The sequence below is a fragment of the Elephas maximus genome, chromosome 10, assembly GCF_024166365.1.
Source record: "Elephas maximus indicus isolate mEleMax1 chromosome 10, mEleMax1 primary haplotype, whole genome shotgun sequence".
NCBI classification, from domain to species: domain Eukaryota; kingdom Metazoa; phylum Chordata; class Mammalia; order Proboscidea; family Elephantidae; genus Elephas; species Elephas maximus.
In genome coordinates this window covers 10,629,035-10,646,015 of record NC_064828.1, presented here as the reverse complement: position 1 = coordinate 10,646,015, position 16,981 = coordinate 10,629,035, and the positions used below count along the sequence as shown (strand labels likewise).

Here is a 16,981-nt window from a genome sequence, read left to right as displayed (position 1 = left end):
GAATGATATCTGCTCTGCACAGACTCCAGAAAGCACGAGTGTTGTGGACCGCAGAGTGTGTGAGACAGGGCTGAAGGATGGGGTTCATTATATTAGGTTTTACATTTTTCATAATAAAAAGGACAGCCTCCCCCACTCTTGCCATAAAATTATATTTATATGCATGTATATATGTATGTGTATATACCAACAAAACAAAACAAAACGAAACATACACACACACACACATACACGCACACAAACCTGTTGCCATCAAGTCCATTCTGACTCATTCCGACCCTATAGGACAGAGTAGAACTGCCCCATAGGGTTTCCAAGGAGTGCCTGGTGGATTTGAACTGCTGACCTTTTGGTTAGCAGATGACCTCTTAACCGCTGCACCACCAGGGCTCTGCGTATATATGTGTGTGTATATGTATAAAATATCTATCTACAAATATTTATCTCTATCTATCTGTCTATCTATCATCTATCTATCCGTCTGTCTATTTTTGGTCCAGACTTGGTCAGGGCAGTCCATTACAGGCGATAATTTAATATTTTGCCTGTTTATGTATCCCAGGGCTACCAGTCTGGACTGTCTGTGAACAGGGACACGAGGACATTCTGGATGGCCAGGGGAGGAGGCCGGGCACACAGACCACTGACTGACCTCCAGGAGGAAGGGGACTAGGGTTAGGCTAAGACCAGCCTTGTTTAAAATTCTTGTTTGAACTTGCCAGCCCTCCTGTTGGAGAGAGCTGGTTCTTTAGTTTCAAATTCATGTAGAAATTTTGTGTGAGCTTTTTAAACCTAATGAACTGAAGTGTCCCCTCTGGTGGTCAGAAATAGAAGTGGAAAGAAGAGTCGTGTTCTAGTTACAGTCTCAAGGGGTGGGGAATGGAACCTTCTTAACCTGTTTGTGTTAAAATTATTTGCAAATTCGTTTCCATGGAAAACCTAAATGCTTGGATTTTTCTGACTTTCCCATTTCTCTTATAGCTGCTCAGTCAGGAATACTTGATAGAACAATTTCTCTGATTATGAAGAATCAAACGCCAATAAAGAAGGTACGTATGCCTTGTAAGGATCAGCCTCAATTATCGTCTTCCATTCTGTAGGAAAATAGCATTTCCCCATGATTTTGCCACTTTCTTAGTTTCTCTAATATGGACACCTCAGCTTTTGCCTTTATCACTATTTTTTGTAATATAATTCATCTATTTCACTGTACAAAAATTAGGATACACAAAAAAAGAAAGAAAAGGAAAAACTGGAACTACTGAGAGCAAGTAATAGATTTTAGAGGGCTGCCTATATAATAGTCTGAAAGAAGCGCACTTTCCAACTCAGGCTCCTTTTTAATTTTAGTATGACGGCTACACATCGTGCCCGCTGGTGACGGGCTACAACCGCGTGATCCTTGCAGAATTTAACTACAATGCCCAGCCTCTGGAAACATTCCCCTTTGACCAGAGTAGAGAGCGCCTTACCATGTACCTCATGAAGGCTGACTTGATGCCTTTCCTGTATTGGAATATGATGCTCAGGTAAGTGCATCACCTGGTGTAGACTTGTAGCCCCAAGTACATACCTTCTAGCATATTGCACCAACTGGTACAGTGTGATCGTTTCAAGGAGGCCTTCACTTCAGGAGAAATCCCCGCCTAAAGCAGGACTGGCTAATGGGATCCGCCTTGCCGTGCCATTTCTCATGGGTTAGTGATGGAAGGCTGTGAAGGGTTCCAAAGCTTTGGCTCAGTGGGAAAGAGGGCTGGCCTGGGTGAGGGAAGGGGAGTGGTAGCATGTCTACCCTGTCGGGGGATGCAGCCTCTTTTCTTCATTACGAGCAGTGACCCACGTCTACTGTCAGTCATGCTCTGGCCTTCCTTGCTTCTGGGTAAATGATAAAAGTAATAATAATTGATAAATAGCAGTTATTTTATTTGTTAATAAATACATAACAAGAATTAATTATTATTACACACATATAATCAGTTTCACTTGTCAGTATTTTCTTATCTATTACCTTATTGTTTTTATTATGCTGTAGGAAACAGAAAACATAGTGATTAAGAGCATGGACTCTGGAGTGGGGTAGACCTGCGTTTTTGTCATGCCTCTGCCGTTTACCCTTATGGCTAGTTCCTTCAATTCTTTGTGTTTCAGCTTTTTATCCGCAAAATGAAAGTAATCTCACCACCTCATTGGATTATTGTGGGGATTTAATAAGCTAGCGTGTAGAGAGACAAGGACACAGTAGGCATTCAATAAGCATAAAATTAAAAAAAAATTAATTCTTCTTTATTCTGAAAAATTGACCTGGGTTCCCTATTACCAGCTTTCCTGTCCCCTCCTGCCCCTAGGTGTGCTTGTTTTGTTCCATGGGCCTGTTCAACCTTTGGCTGAAGGGTAAACCTCAGGAGTGACCTCATTACTGAGCTTAAAGGATATCTAGGGGCCATACTCTCAGGGTTTCTCTAGTCTCTGTCAAGCCAGCAAGTCTGATCTTTCCTTCCGAGTTAGAATTTTGTTCTACATTTGTCTCCAGCTCTGGGACCGTCTATTGTGATCCCTGTCAGAGCAGTCAGTGGTGGTAGCCGGGCACCATGGAGTTGTACCAGACCCAGTCTGATGGAGGCTGTGGTAGATGTGGTCTATTAGTTTAACCAGGGGCAATTTTGCCCCCCCCACCGGGGATATTTGGTGATGTCTAGAGACATTTTTGGTTGTCACAACTGGGGGCAGGGGGAGTACCACTGGTATCTGGTGAGTAGAGGCCGGGGATGTTGCTAAACATCTACAACGGACTGGACAGCTCCTTAAACAAAGAAATATCTGGCCCAAAATGTCAGCAGGGCCGAGGCTGAGAAAGTCTAACCCACACTCATTGTGTGAATGAAAGCAGAGACGATAGCAGTTTGCTTGTAATGCAGGCTCCACACAGGGTTGCTGGACTGAGTCAGCGTGCCCAGCTCACACAGCCAGCCAGTGCCAAAGCTACAGCTGGCAGCAGGCCATCCCCCTAGCCTGGGATCTCTCTGTCTCACAGATAAATCTTGATGTATGTGCTGGTAAGCATGTTCTCTGAGCAGCCTGGCTCCCATCTCAGGATCCTGCTGGCTGAAGTCACCCCATCTCTTTTGCTGCAAATATCTTTTCTGTGCTATTTCTTCCAGGGGATACTGGGGAGGACCAGCCTTTCTGCGGAAGTTGTTCCATCTGGGTATGAGTTAAGGGTGTTTCGACCCTTGCTCCCCTTGGATGGCATCTAGACCAAAATCACACTCATCGATTGACCAAGAGTGGCACAAAGGACTTGGAACCTAGCCCTGTGAAGAATTTACTCTGGATGACGGTGACTAAATGCCTCCTTTATCAATGTTTTTAAACAGCTGCCATGTGGGCTTGATTCTTTGGAAACATTCAAATGAAAGGGCAAACCTCTATTTTCTAAATAAAAATTGGTTGTTGATTGAGATTCTATGAGAAAATGTTATCTTGACTAGTAGGCATTAAAAGCTATAACTCTAGGGGAAGTTACTAAACTCTTTATGTTCCGGTTTTCTATAAAGTGGGGATAATAATAGCGTCTACCTTATTGGGCTATTGGGAGGATTAAATGAAGCAATACGTCAAATGAATTGTGCCAAGCACTATTCTTAATTGCCTCAAGTCAGTCAAAAGTCAACTGGCTGCCACAATGTGACTTGAAATGAGGTATCTCATCAGACATGCGATGAGCTCCTTTATTGGAGGGTCCTGCGGGTAGCTGGCCAGACCCAAGCTGTGTGGATTCTGGCTAGTTTAGATCAGAGAAGGCTCTTTGTATCTCTGTCTACAGGATATATAAATACATATAATAGACATATACTACTGGATATACTATTGGTCTTAGAGGCTCAATGATGGCAAGAATTCATTACTCTTATAAGCATTTTTTGGGTGCCTAATATAGTGGGTGGGTTTAATATAGGTAAGGTGCCCTGGTGGCATAGTGGTTAAGATCTCAGGCTGCTAATCAAAAAGCTGGCAGTTCAAACCCAACAGCCACTCCTTTGGAAACCCTGTGGGGCAGCGCTGCTCTGTCCTGTAGGGCCACTATGAGTTGGAATTGCCTCAACAGCAACGGGTTTGAACATAGGTGAAGCCCTGGAGATTCAGAGATGAAGCCTTTGCCCTCAGTGAGCGCTGTTTGATTACTCACGTGTCTATCATGTGAAGTGCCAGGATAGATGCCCCGTTTGCATGCACTCAAAGCATTCAGAATGTGCTTAGACTAGGCAACCAGGGAAAGTATCCAGAAGAAGGTGAAGTTTGAGCTGAGTCCCTCTGTTAGTCAGGACTCATTTGGCTGCAAGTGACAGAAAACTCACCCAAATATGCCTGAGCAAAAAAAAAAAAAAAATGTATTGACTCATTTAACTGGGAAATTTAAGGGTAGCCTTCAGGCTTAGCTAGATCCAAGATCTCAAATTATATAGTCCGAGTGCTCTCTCTCTTTTCTTCTCTCAATTCTGAGTCTTTCTTTTACTTCAGATAGACTTTCTCACTGTGGCTGAGGCAGAGGCTACATGGATGTTTTTCCAGCTTGGCCTGCCAAGAGGAAAAAAAAAAAAAAAAGAGTCCTTAGACCAATTCCATGATTATCTCTTGACAGAGCCCTGGTGGTGCAGTGGTTAAGAGCTATGGCTGCTAACCAAAAAAGGCCAGCAGTCTGAATCTGCCAGCTGCTCCTTGGAAGCCCTATGGGGCAGCTCTGGTCTATCCTATAGGGTAGCTATAAGTCTGAGTTAACTCAGCAGCAATAGGTTTTTTTTTTTTTTGTATGTTAGAATAATAAATAAGTAAACAAACAAATGTGTTTCTCCACTCTAAATGAGAGCAGGGATTTGTGTGCTTCTGTTCCTGGCTGTGTTAGTAGTACCTAGAACAATATGAATGGCACACAGTAAGTACTCAACAAATATTTGTTGAATGATTCAACTAACCAGCTAAAGTTTGGTCATGCATCCACTCCTTACCTGGGTTTGCTACCAGGGGAAGGAGAATGGCATAAAAATGTTCTGTGCAGTCCAAAACAATTATTACCACAGTCTTCTATGGTCCTGAAACATAAGCAAAACTTAGCCAGGAGGAGAAGAGTGGGACGCTTCCCAGGTATGGGGAACAGTGTGTACAGTGATGGAGGTGAGAGGACAGGGTGGGAATGGGCTAATAGAGGACTTCGTGCTGAATCTTCTGTTGCTTTTTGTTCTTCCAGCTCCACTTTCCACATATGCGCCCTGTTTCTGCCCTGGGAGACTGACCTGCATGGTCCATAGCAATGGTCTCTCCTGCTGCCTGGGTTCTGGTTGGGTTTGCCCAATGGGGAGTGCTGGTAGGAGCTGGGAGAGAGGGAGGAGGAGAAGTGGGGCATTTGTTCTTCTGGCTCCCTCCCTGCAGGGTTGCCTTGGGCCCTGTGATGAGGTAGAAGAGCAACTGAGAGTAAGAGTTTATGAACTTTTACAGCCATTTGACAGAGGAATTTTTCTGTCTGTTGAATCTAGTAATAAAAAAAACTTTTGACATGCATTTTATATGTGTTTGTTTCTTACTTTTTTCCTAGTAATTTGTTTTATTAAGTTTTATGAAAGTACTAGTCTGAGAAGAATTAGATTAAGACTAAACCAAACCAAACCAAAATGAAAACGAAAAACCCATCCTGGTCCTTTAGTACCAACTGTTAGAGAAACACTGTTTCATACAACTCTCTCCTTTTGTGTTCTGGCAACGCTCCCTGCTCTCATCTCAGTGGACCTCAGGGTCAAAACAGCTCCATGGCTGCGAGCCCCATGTTACTGCACTGTGCCTTGTGGTGTCCTGAGTCTGGGCCCTATCTTTGTAAATAATACCACCTTGAATTATCCTAATTTGACCAGGTCATCAGCTTCCTACTGGAACCCTGACTGACACAAGGTAGCCTAAAAGTGTTGCACAGACATTGACAGAGATTACCCAGGAATGACAGGAGATGGTAGCAGCATGTGGGAGCTGTGGATACTGGAGCAGACTCCAGGCAGAGTAACCAAGGCCAAGGCCAAATTCAGATAAGCGATAATTGGGGCAATGACAGAAAGGAAAGAAGTGAAGGGAAAATTTCATAGATATTTAGGATATTGTATCAGTCAGGATTCAGTTGGTAGGAGCCCTAATACATGGAATAAATAGTATACAAACTGTAACTAACAATGCACAAACACCAGAAGAGAAACTAGATAACTGGGAGCTCTTAAAAATCAAACACTTATGTTCATCAAAGACTTCACCAAAAGAGTAAAAAGAGAACCTACGGACTGGAAAAAAAAAATTGACTACAACATATCTGACAAGGGTCTAATCTCTAAAATCTATGAGATATTGCAATACCTCAACAACAAAAAGACCAGTAACCAAATTAAAAATGTCTTTACCAAAGAAGACATTCAGGCAGCTAACAGATGCATGAGGAAATTCTCATGATCATTAGCCACTAGAGACATGCAAGTCAAAACTACAATGAGATACCATCTGACCCCAACGAGGCTGGCACTAGTCCAAAAAACAAAAAATAGTAAATATTGGAGAGGTTGTGGAGGGACGGGAACACTTACGCACTGCTGGTAGGAATGTAAAATGGTACAACCACTTTGGAATATGGCTTGGCACTTCCTTAAAAAGCTAGAAATAGAAATACCACACAATCCAGCAATCGTACTCCTAGGGATATATCCTAGAGAAATAAGAGCCATCACAAGAATAGACGTATGCACACCCATGTTCATTGCAGCATTGTTCACAATAGCAAAAAAAAGGAAATAACCTAAGTGCCCATCAACAGATGAGTAGTAAATTATGGTACATACACGTAATGGTATACTACACAACAATAAAGAACAATGATGAATCCGAGAAACACCTTACAACATGGATGAATCTGGAGGGCATCATGCTGAGTGAAATTAGTCACAAAAGTACAAATATGGTATGAAACCACTATTAAAAGAGCTCAAGAAAAGGTTTAAACACAGAAGAAAGCATTCTTTGATGGTAGTGTGGAGAAGGAGGGAGGGGAATTCACTAACTAGGTAGTAGGCAAGGATCATCTTCGGTGAAGGGAAGGACAACCCACAATACAGGGGAAGTCAGCATGAGCAGGCTAAAACAAAAGCTAAGAAGTTTCCTGGACACATCCAAATGCTCTGAGGGACAGAGTAGCTGGGGCTGGGGCCTGGGGACCATAGTTTCAGGGGACATCTAGATCAATTGGCATAACGAAGTTTATTAAGAAAATGTTCTGCATCCTACTTTAGTGAGTGGAGTCTGGGGTCTTAAAATCTTTTGAGCAGCTATCTAAGATGCATTAATTGGTCCTAGCCCACTTGGAGCAAAGGAGAATGAAGAACACCAAAGACATAAGGAAAACATTAGCCCAAGAGACTAAAGGTCTGCATAAACCAGGACTCCACCAGCCTGAGACCAGAAGAACTAGATGGTGCCCGGCTACCACCAATGACTGACTGCCTTGACAGAGAACACAACAGAGAGTCCTGGACGGATCAGGAGAAAAGTGTAGAGCAGAAGTCAAATTCACGTAAAAAGACCAGACTTAATGGCCTGACAGAGACTGGAGGAACTCCTGAAACTACGGTCCCCAGACGCCCTGTTAACCCAGAACTGAAACCATTCCGGAAGCCCGATCTTCAAAGATTAAAACCAAAAATACCCACTGCCATTGAGTCGAATTAGGGCTATAAAACAAAAAATAATACACATGAGGAGTGTGCTTCTTAGTTCAATTGGATACATGAGACCAAATGGGCGGTTCCTGCCCAGAGGCAAGATGAGAAGAAGGCAGGAAGGGACAGGAACTGGGTGAATGGACATAGGGTACCTGAGGTAGAAAGGGGGAGTGTGCTGTCACATTGTGGGGATTAAAAAAAAAGTCGGGAAAACAGAAACCACTGTATAAATATTTTGAGCAGAAAGAAATTAAATATTGCAGGGGTCATGAAACTGCAAACTGTGGGCCAAACCCAGCCTGCTGCCTGTTTTTATAAATAAAGTTTTATGGGAACACAACCATGCCTATTTGTTTATGTATGGTCTATGGCTGCTTTTGTATTACCAAGGCAGAATTAAGCACTTGTGACAGAGACTGTATGTGGCTCGCAAAGCCTAAAATATTTACTCTTTGGCTGTTTTCAGAAAGTTTGCCAACCCCTAGGATATTGGGAAATAGGAGCTTACAGAATTCTAGGAAAAGCTGTGGGAAACACCTATCATGGAAAACGGAAAACCACTGCTGGTTTTCTGACGACCAGGAGACTGCAGAAATCTCAGTGATGTCAGCGGCCTGCCACATCAGGGGAGGTGACTGCCCTGTGCAAACGCTGCGTCTACAGATGTACGTGCCTGCCAGTGCCAGGGAGGAACAGGGCTTCTCCTCTTCTGCCTTCCAATTTGGAGCGAGTGCCCCTCAATGGCAGACTCTAAAGAAAATTGGTTGTATCCCTGGATATAGAGGTGAATGTAGGAGGGGCAAGGATATGGAAGACCAAGGCCTTGGGACAACCACTGAGGGTGAGGGATTTGGAGGCTGAGGCGACTCCCAGGCTTGGGGGATTGTGATGGGCTCCTGGAGAGGGAGAGGAGTGGAAAGAAGATTCTGGAGAGAAGGAGAGGCACTGTCAGAGGTTATACTCCAAAACTCTGCCAACCGCCCCAGTGGGGTTTCATTCAGACTCCTTTACTCAGTGATACTTGTGGAGTAAAGCCGGAGTATAAAGTACTTTTGAAATAATAATAGTAACAAAAATAGATTTTCCAAGCCTGGGACTAACAGCTCTTGCCACAGCTGATGAACATCTATCTGGCTTGCAGGCTAAAAAAAAAAAAGCAACCATAAATCTTCCTTTCAGTAGGCTTAAAGGAGACTTTCCAGGAATTGGAAAACACTGGAAATCTCTTTGGCTCAAGGGCCCTGCTGGCATACAGAGACCTGTGAATGCCAGAGAGAGGCCTGAAGCAAAGCAACAAAGCAACAGGAGAGGTTGGAGGGAGAGAGGCTGGAGGGAGAAGAGGTGAGAGGCAGAGGGGGGAGAAGAGAGAAAGGGGCTCACTTGGAGCTGGGCTCATTAAAAAGGTGACAGTTCATCTGATCCCTCTGTGGGGCAATGGGAGGGCATGGGGAAAAGCATTGGGGCCACAGCTCCTGACCGGCCCTTGGCCTCTGCCCCAGCCTTGTTTGCTGTCTCAGTGGTCAGTCAGGGCTCTTCCTTCTTCCCACAGTAGGCTCCTTCCTGTTGACTGTGAACAGGCCCTGAAATTTAACAAGCTGTTTTTCACTCAAAGTGACCTCATGTGACAGAGTAGAACTTCCCTATAGGGTTTTCTTGGCTGTAATCTTTACGGGAGCAGATCACCAGGTCTTTCTCCCACAGAGCAGCTGAGTGGGTTCAAGCTGCCAACCTTTCTGTTAGCAGCTGGGTGGTTAACTGTTGCACCCCCAGGGCCTTCTCCTATACCCTCCTCCTTCCTTATGTGAGCAAATAGAGGCAATGAGGAGACTCAAGGACCTGATCGTGTGCCTTCTCACTCCAACAAAGCCAATTTTATTAGCTTTACTCCCCCCTACTTTGGTAATATTCCAGGTTGAAAATACACGTTTACATCCTACTAATCCACCTTACATCCGGCTAATTAGTGGTTGTCTTCTAAATGAGAGTCGCCTTCTAATGGTTTTTATGTGCAAATACAATATTGCAGGCGCTTAAACATCAACATACCATAAACTGCCAGAAACACAAACAAACCTGTCATGAAAGAAGTATAGCCAGAAAGCTCCTTAGAAGCAAGGATAGTGAGACTTTGTCTCACGTACTTTGGACATGTTATCAGGAAGGGCCGTCCCTGGAGAAGGACATCATGCTTGGTAAAGCAGAGGGTCAGCAAAAAAAAGGGAAGACCCTCAATGAGATGAATTAACACAGTGACTGCAACAATGGGCTCAAACATAGCAAGATTGCGAGGATGGCACTGGACCAGGCAGTGTTTTGTTCTGTTGTATCTAGGTTCACTATGAGTCAGAACTGACTAGATAGAACCTAACAACAACAACAACAAACATTGATACCCATAAAAACAGCAGAGTAATTTGAGTGGTTGTGGTTAAGATGAACCCTTTCTAGAGTCCAATTTACAAATTTAGAAAAGGGCTGTCATTTGAGACAAGAAACAGTATGTTTGCTGTCAAGGATGTCTGAACGACTTTCAAGGTCACATAGCATATACCACATATGTGTGAGTTTGTTGTACTGTGATGGCTTGTGTGTTGCTGTGATACTGGAGGCTTTGCCACTGGTGTTTCAAATACTAGCGGGGTCACCCTTGGTGGACAGGTTTCAGTGGAGCTTCCAGATGAAGACAGACTAGGAAGAAGAAACTGGAGATCTACTTCTGAAAAACTGGCCAGTGAAAACCTTAAGAGTAACAGTGGAACATTGTCTGATACAGCCAGAAGATGAGCCCCTCAGGTTGGAAGTCACTCAAAAGATGACTGGGGAAGAGTTGCCTCCTCAAAGTAGAGGCTGCCTTAATGATGTGAATGGAGTCCAGCTTTAGGGACCTTCATTTGCTCATGTGGAACAACTCGAAATGAGAAAAAACAGCTGCAAAGATTTATTAATAATTAGAACGTGGACTGTAGGAAGTATGAATCTAGGAAAACTGAAAATCATAAAAAATGAGATGGAATGCTTAAAAATTGATATCCTCAGCATTAGTAAGCTGAAATAGACTGGTATTAGCCGTTTTGAATCAGAAAACCATATGGTCTACTATGCCAGGAATGACAAATTGAAGAGGAATAGCATTGCATTCACCATCAAAAAGAACACTTCAAGATCTATCCTGAAGTCCAATGCTGTCAAAACAGAACAGAACAGAACAAAACAAAACAAAACAAACCCACTGCCGTCAAGTTGATTCTGACTCATAGTGACACCAGAGGGTTTTCAAGGCTGTAAATCTTTACAGAAGCAGGCTGCCATGTCTTTCTCCTACAGAACCACTGATGGTTTCGAACCACCGACCTTTGGGTTAGCCACTGCACCATCACAATGCTGTCAGTGATAGAATAATATCCCTATGCCTACAAGGAAGACCAGTTAATACAATTATTATTCAAATTTACACACCAACCACTAAGGTCAAAGATGAAGAAACTGAAGATTTTACCAGCTTCTGCAGTCTGAAATTGATCAAAGATGCAATCAAGATGCATTGATAATTATTGGCAAATGGAGTTCAAAATTTGGTAGTTGGAATATATAGACTTGGTGATAGAAACAATACCAGAGATTGCATGATAGAATTTTTCAAGACCAACGACTTCTTCACTGCAAATACCTTTTTTAAACAACATAAACAGTGACCTTAGACCTCACAGGATGTAATACACAGGAATCAAATTAATTACATCTGTGGAAAGAGGCAATGGAAAAGCTCAATATCAGTCAGAACAAGACCAGGGGGTGACTGTGGAACAGACCATCAATTGCTTATATGCAAGTTCAAGTTGAAACTGAAGAAAATTAGAACAAGTCCATGACAGCCAAAGTACCACCTTGAGTATATTCTACCTGAATTTAGAGACCATCTCAAGAATAGATTTGAAGCGTTGAACCCTAATCACCAAAGGCCGGATGAGTTGTGGGATGACATCAAGGACATCATACATGAAGAAAGCAATAGGTCATTAAAAAGACAGAAAAGAAAGAAAAGTCCAAAATGGATGGAAAAGACTCTGAAACTTGGTCTTGAACATAGAGTAGCTAAAACAAAAGGAAGAAATGATGAAGTCAAAGAGCTGAACAGAAGATTTCAAAGGGCAGCTTGAGAAGACAGTATTATAATGAAATGTGCAAAGACCTGGAGTTAGAAAACCAAAAGGGAAGAACATACTAGGCATTTCTCAAGCTGAAAGAACTGAAGAAAAAATTCAAGCTTTGAGTTGCCATATTGAAGGATTCCACAGGGAAAATATTAAACCATGCAGGAAACATCAAAAGAAGATGAAAAGAATACACAGAGTCACTGTGCCAAAAAAAATTGGTTGATGTTCAATCATTTCAGGAGGTAGCATTTGATCAGGATTGGAGGAAGACTCATTAACAACCTGCGTTATGCAGATGACAGTCTTGCTTGCTGGAAGTGAAGAGGACTTGAAGCACTTACTGAGGAAGATCAAAGGCTATAGCCTTCAGTATGGATTATACCTTAACCTTAAGAAAACAACTGGGCCAATGAGCAACATCATGATAAAGGGAGAAAAGTTCGAAGTTGTCAAGGATTTCGTTTTACTTGGATCCATAGTCAATGCCATGTAAGCAGCAGTCAAGAAATCAAAAGACACATTGCAATGGGAAAATCCGCAGAAAAACCTTTTTAAAGTGTTAAAAAGCAAAGATGTCACTTTAAGGACTAAGGTGAGCCTGATCCAAGCCATGGTATTTTCAATCGCCTCATATGCATGTGAAAGCTGGACGATGAATAAGGAAGGCTGAAGAAGAATTGACACCTTTGAATTATGGTGTTGGCAAAGAACACTGAATATACCGTGGGCTGCCAGAAAAACAAACAAATCTCTCTTGGAAGAAGTACAGCCAGAATGCTCCTTAGAAACAAGAATGGCAAGATTTGGACTAACATACTTTGGGCATGTGCTCAGGAGGGACCAGTCCTTGGAGAAGGGCATCATCCTTACTAAAGTAGAAAGTAGAGGGTCAATGAAAAAGAGGAATGTCTTTAATGAAATGGATTGACACAGTGGCTGCAACAATGGGCTCAAGCATTACAACAACCGTAAGGATGGTGCAGGACCAGGCAGTGTGTCATTCGGTTGTTGCCATGAGTCAAAACCGACTCAATGACACCTAACAACAACATACCAAATGAGAAGCAGAACTGGAATTTGAACCCCAGTCTGTTCTCAAAGTGTCTTGGGAAAATTGTCGATACCAGGAGTACTTTGGAAGGCTTCTCCCTGATCAGCAATGTCCTATTTCTGCTCAAGGAGTAAACTAAAAAGGAGAAATGTGTTAGACCACATTCTTTGATTTGCCAAGTAACAAAAAACAATTTATTGACTTATGCATCTAGGAAGTCTGGCAAGGTGACCTGGCATGGTTGGATCCATAGGCTCATCTGTCATCAGGACTCAACTTCTTCTTTCTTGATCTCTCAGCTCTGGCTGTGTGTGTGTTGCTTTCTTTCTTAGGAATACTCAATTCTCATGTTGACAAAGAGGCCCCTGACAGTGTCAGACTTACATGGTCCTCTGAGGCCATAGCCCTGGAAAGAATATGTCTTTTCTGATTGCTACAGTAAAAATCTGGGGAGAGTTCTATTAGTCCAAGCTGGGTTTGTGACCTTTCCTAACCCAACCATGTGCCCACTCTTGGGGGAGCAGGTTGGGTCAGCCCTGTGTGAGCCACATGGACTGAGAATTGTGGGCGGGGTGGTTCTTCAATGAGATATTGGGGTTCAAAACCTATGCTGACTACAAGGATGAGGTGGACACATCTGTCTTCTCCATTATCAATGTTAATTAATTAATTAATTAATGCTACAAATATATCTTGTATGAGGCCTGGCCGGTTTCTGGGAGTCCTCGGGTAATAAGATGAGCTCTGAGAGGCAGCTCCTCTCCCACACTCCAGAGGATCCTCCTGGCCAGGACGAACTGCAGCTCCTCCGGGGAGGACGAGTTTTCCACGTGCTGACCCCAGGGATTCCTGCCAGTGCCTGCTTACAATAGCTCTTTCAGCTTCACGGGGCCTCTCAGTGAGATCTGTAACAGAACCAATGAGATCATGACAGCCGGAGAGGGTGAGGGAAAGGAGAGAACCCCCCTGCCCCCTACATGTGTTCCTGAAGCCTGGGCTGTGGGCTCCCCCTGCCACAGAACAGGAGTACCTGCATGCCTCGGAAACCTGGGCTCTAGTGCGTCCCTGTCCTTTCAGATCTTCTTTTATAAACAGTTCCTTGTTGGAACAGTTAGAAGTAACGCCAAGCTGTTTATGTTTACCACCAGGCAGCACGGTAACACCAAGTAAAGAAGCTCCAACTCCCTCTCAGGGGGCCTTGCCCCTCTCTTAAGCCACCTTCCCTACCACACCACTGGGGTGGATTATGCAATAGACAAGGTAAGCACGCTGGTTACCTTGCTTACCAGGTCATCTATAGTGAACAATTTCATATTTTTTCACCACACCAAAGATCCTGCTTCTAGGTATGGCTGGTATCTATCTCTCACCCAGCCCCATAGCACCTCCCTACAGAATCAAAGCCTCTTTCCAAATTTGCAGTCCCTCGTGGGGCAGATGGTGCAGTAAGCGAAGTAAGCATGGGCTTACTTGTGGTTACTTACTAATCTGTAGTGAACATTTTCACATGGGCTTCACCACATCTTTGGTGTTATAACCGTTGATGTAGGGAAACCCATGTCAAATTGTTCACTGCAGAAGATCTGGTAAGCGAGATAAGCGCAAGGAGAACCCACAGTATTTCAGATGGGCCACACACTTTCTTTCCTTACCCTTTTGCACACACTTTCCCTCTGCCAGAACGCCCTTCTCCGTCTGGTCAGTGAGCTCATAGAGTCATTCAAATGCTGACTATAGGAATGAAGGTTTTCCTCCTCAGTGCCTTGTGGCATCATCCTTGAAGTCCAGCTCAGGGTGCTGTGGTGATATCGCACACCCCATCTTCCCCCTGGTGGGCCTAGGAGAGCAGGGACTTCGATCTCCCTGCTGGGGTTACAGGAGAGAGGAGTGCAAAATGCCCAACACTCAGTAGGCTCTCAATAACCTTTCTTACATGAAAAATGATGCATACTGAGACAATGGGGAGGAGGGGCTTACAACGTGCTCCACCAATGCAGGATTTCAGTAGTTTACCCCTGCCCCATATTCAGTTATGTAGCACAAAGTTGCTACGAATTGAGTTTTAACATTGATCTCTAGTTTCTCTTCTAGTTTTAGACATAAGCCTTGGGAGAGAAACCAGGAAACCGGACGTGGAACCAATGTTTTCGTCCTTGTTGGTGTTAGGCGCCGTGAAGTTGGTTCTGACTCATCGGACTGTATCTACGCACAACAGAATGAAACCCTGCCTGGTCCTGTGCTGTCCTCACAATCCTTGCCATGCTTGAGCCCATTGCTGCAGCCACTGTGTCCATCTCATTGAGGGTCTTCCTCTTTCGCTAACCTTCTACTTTCCCAAGCATGATGTCCTTCTCCAGGGACTGACCCCTCCTGACAACATGTCCAAAGTATGTGAGACCTACTCTCGCCATCCTTGCTTCTAAGGAGCATTTTCGTTGTACTTTCTTCCAAGACAGGTTTGTTCGTTCTTTTGGCAGCCCATGGTATATTCAACATTCTTTGCTAAAAACTTCGCCAGAAACTCAAATATTTTTAGTAGGTGAGACTTACTGTGCATAAGGGCACTACTAAGGAGTGAAACTAACTTGAGGTTTTGGATAAATTCTGTGGGTGCTGGGAGGAGGGCAATAGCATTTCTTCTGAGGTGAGTTGGCTCCGCCATTACGGTAATCGCGATCATAATCAAAGCGTTATTAATAGCTACAGCTGACTGAGCACTTTGGGCCAGACACCTGGATAGGTGATTTTGCATTCATTCTCTTTTTTAATCCTCACAGCTACACTACTGGAAGGCATTTTGCCTGTTTTACAGACGACGGAGGCTTGGAGTAGTAACTTACCCAAAGTCAAGGTGGCTAGGAAGCGACAAGGTCAGGCTAGAGCCTCAAGAGGGCGCTCCTCTCTCTTCTTATCGTACTACAGTTCTTGCTTTTCCTCAGGCCGCCCTTTGACAAACATAAAAACCCACACAAACGCCTTATTTACTTGTTACTGGAGATGAACAGCCTTGGGAATATGGACTGTATGTAGTACGAGCACGTTTCTGGAAGTGGAAATTAGGTTACACCTGGTTTGACAGGAGGCAGACTTTTGAATTTAGGAGTCCTGTAAAATCTGGGTTGTTGATCACTGAGGCCATATGGGGCGAAGCTGTAGAGCAAGGAGAGGCCTTTGTGAGTCACGGCTGGCAAGCTGCCCTGTGCGTCTGTGTGTGTGTGTGTGTGCCTGTGTGTGCCCGTGTGTGTATGCATGCAAGCTGGCACACTTACCTAAGGCTTCTTCCCAGGTTAGTCTGGTCTGGTGCTCCCTTGCCCTGATGTCGCTTTGGACTAAAGCCTTGAGCAGCTGCTTTCCTCTGCCTAATAGAACCTAAAGGCACCAGTCTTCCTCTTTCTCCATTTCCCTTCCCTTTTTTCCCCTTTCTCCTGTCCCGTGGGTCTGGCTGAGTGTCCTAAAGCTCAGTTCTACCTGTTTCACTCCTCACTGTCTATTGAATCAAACCCAGATTCTTTAGTTGGGGGCTAGAATACTGGTGGTGCAAATGGCTAATGGACTTGGCTACTAACTGAAAGGTTGGTGGTTCGAGTCCACCCAGAGGGGCTTTGGAAAAAAGGCCTGATGATCTAATTCCAAAAGGTCAGCCACTGGAAACCCTATGAATCACAGTTCTACTGACACACATGGGGTTGCCGTGAGCCAGGATCGACTCAAAGGCAACTGGTTGGTTAGGATACTGGATTAACTTTCCATTCATCACACACAAGTAAAACTTTGCTGCAGATCATTCAAAAGCGGCTGCAGCAGTACATCGGCAGGGAGCTGCCAGAAATTCAAGCCGGATTCAGAAGAGGATGTGGAACCAGGGATGTCATTACTGATGTCAGATGGATCATGGCTGAAAGCAGGGAATACCAGAAAGATGTTTACCTGTGTTTTATTGACTATGCAAAGGCATTCGACTGTGTGAATCACAACAAATTATGGATAACATTGTGAAGAATAGGAATTCCGGAACACTTAACTGTGCTTATGAGGAA

At 43.9% G+C, this 16,981-nt stretch overlaps 1 protein-coding gene across 1 annotated transcript in view; it reads left to right on the top strand.

Moving 5' to 3' along the window:
* SQOR (sulfide quinone oxidoreductase) overlaps positions 1–3,460 on the top strand; it is a 60,715-nt gene extending 57,255 nt beyond the window's left edge. Inside the window, exons 8-10 of the mRNA XM_049897879.1 lie at positions 982–1,049; positions 1,351–1,529; positions 3,159–3,460. Coding sequence (XP_049753836.1) covers positions 982–1,049; positions 1,351–1,529; positions 3,159–3,216 — 305 coding nt within the window. The 3' untranslated portion in view covers positions 3,217–3,460. The remainder of the gene's footprint in view (positions 1–981; positions 1,050–1,350; positions 1,530–3,158) is intronic.
* The last annotated feature ends 13,521 nt before the right edge of the window (positions 3,461–16,981 follow it).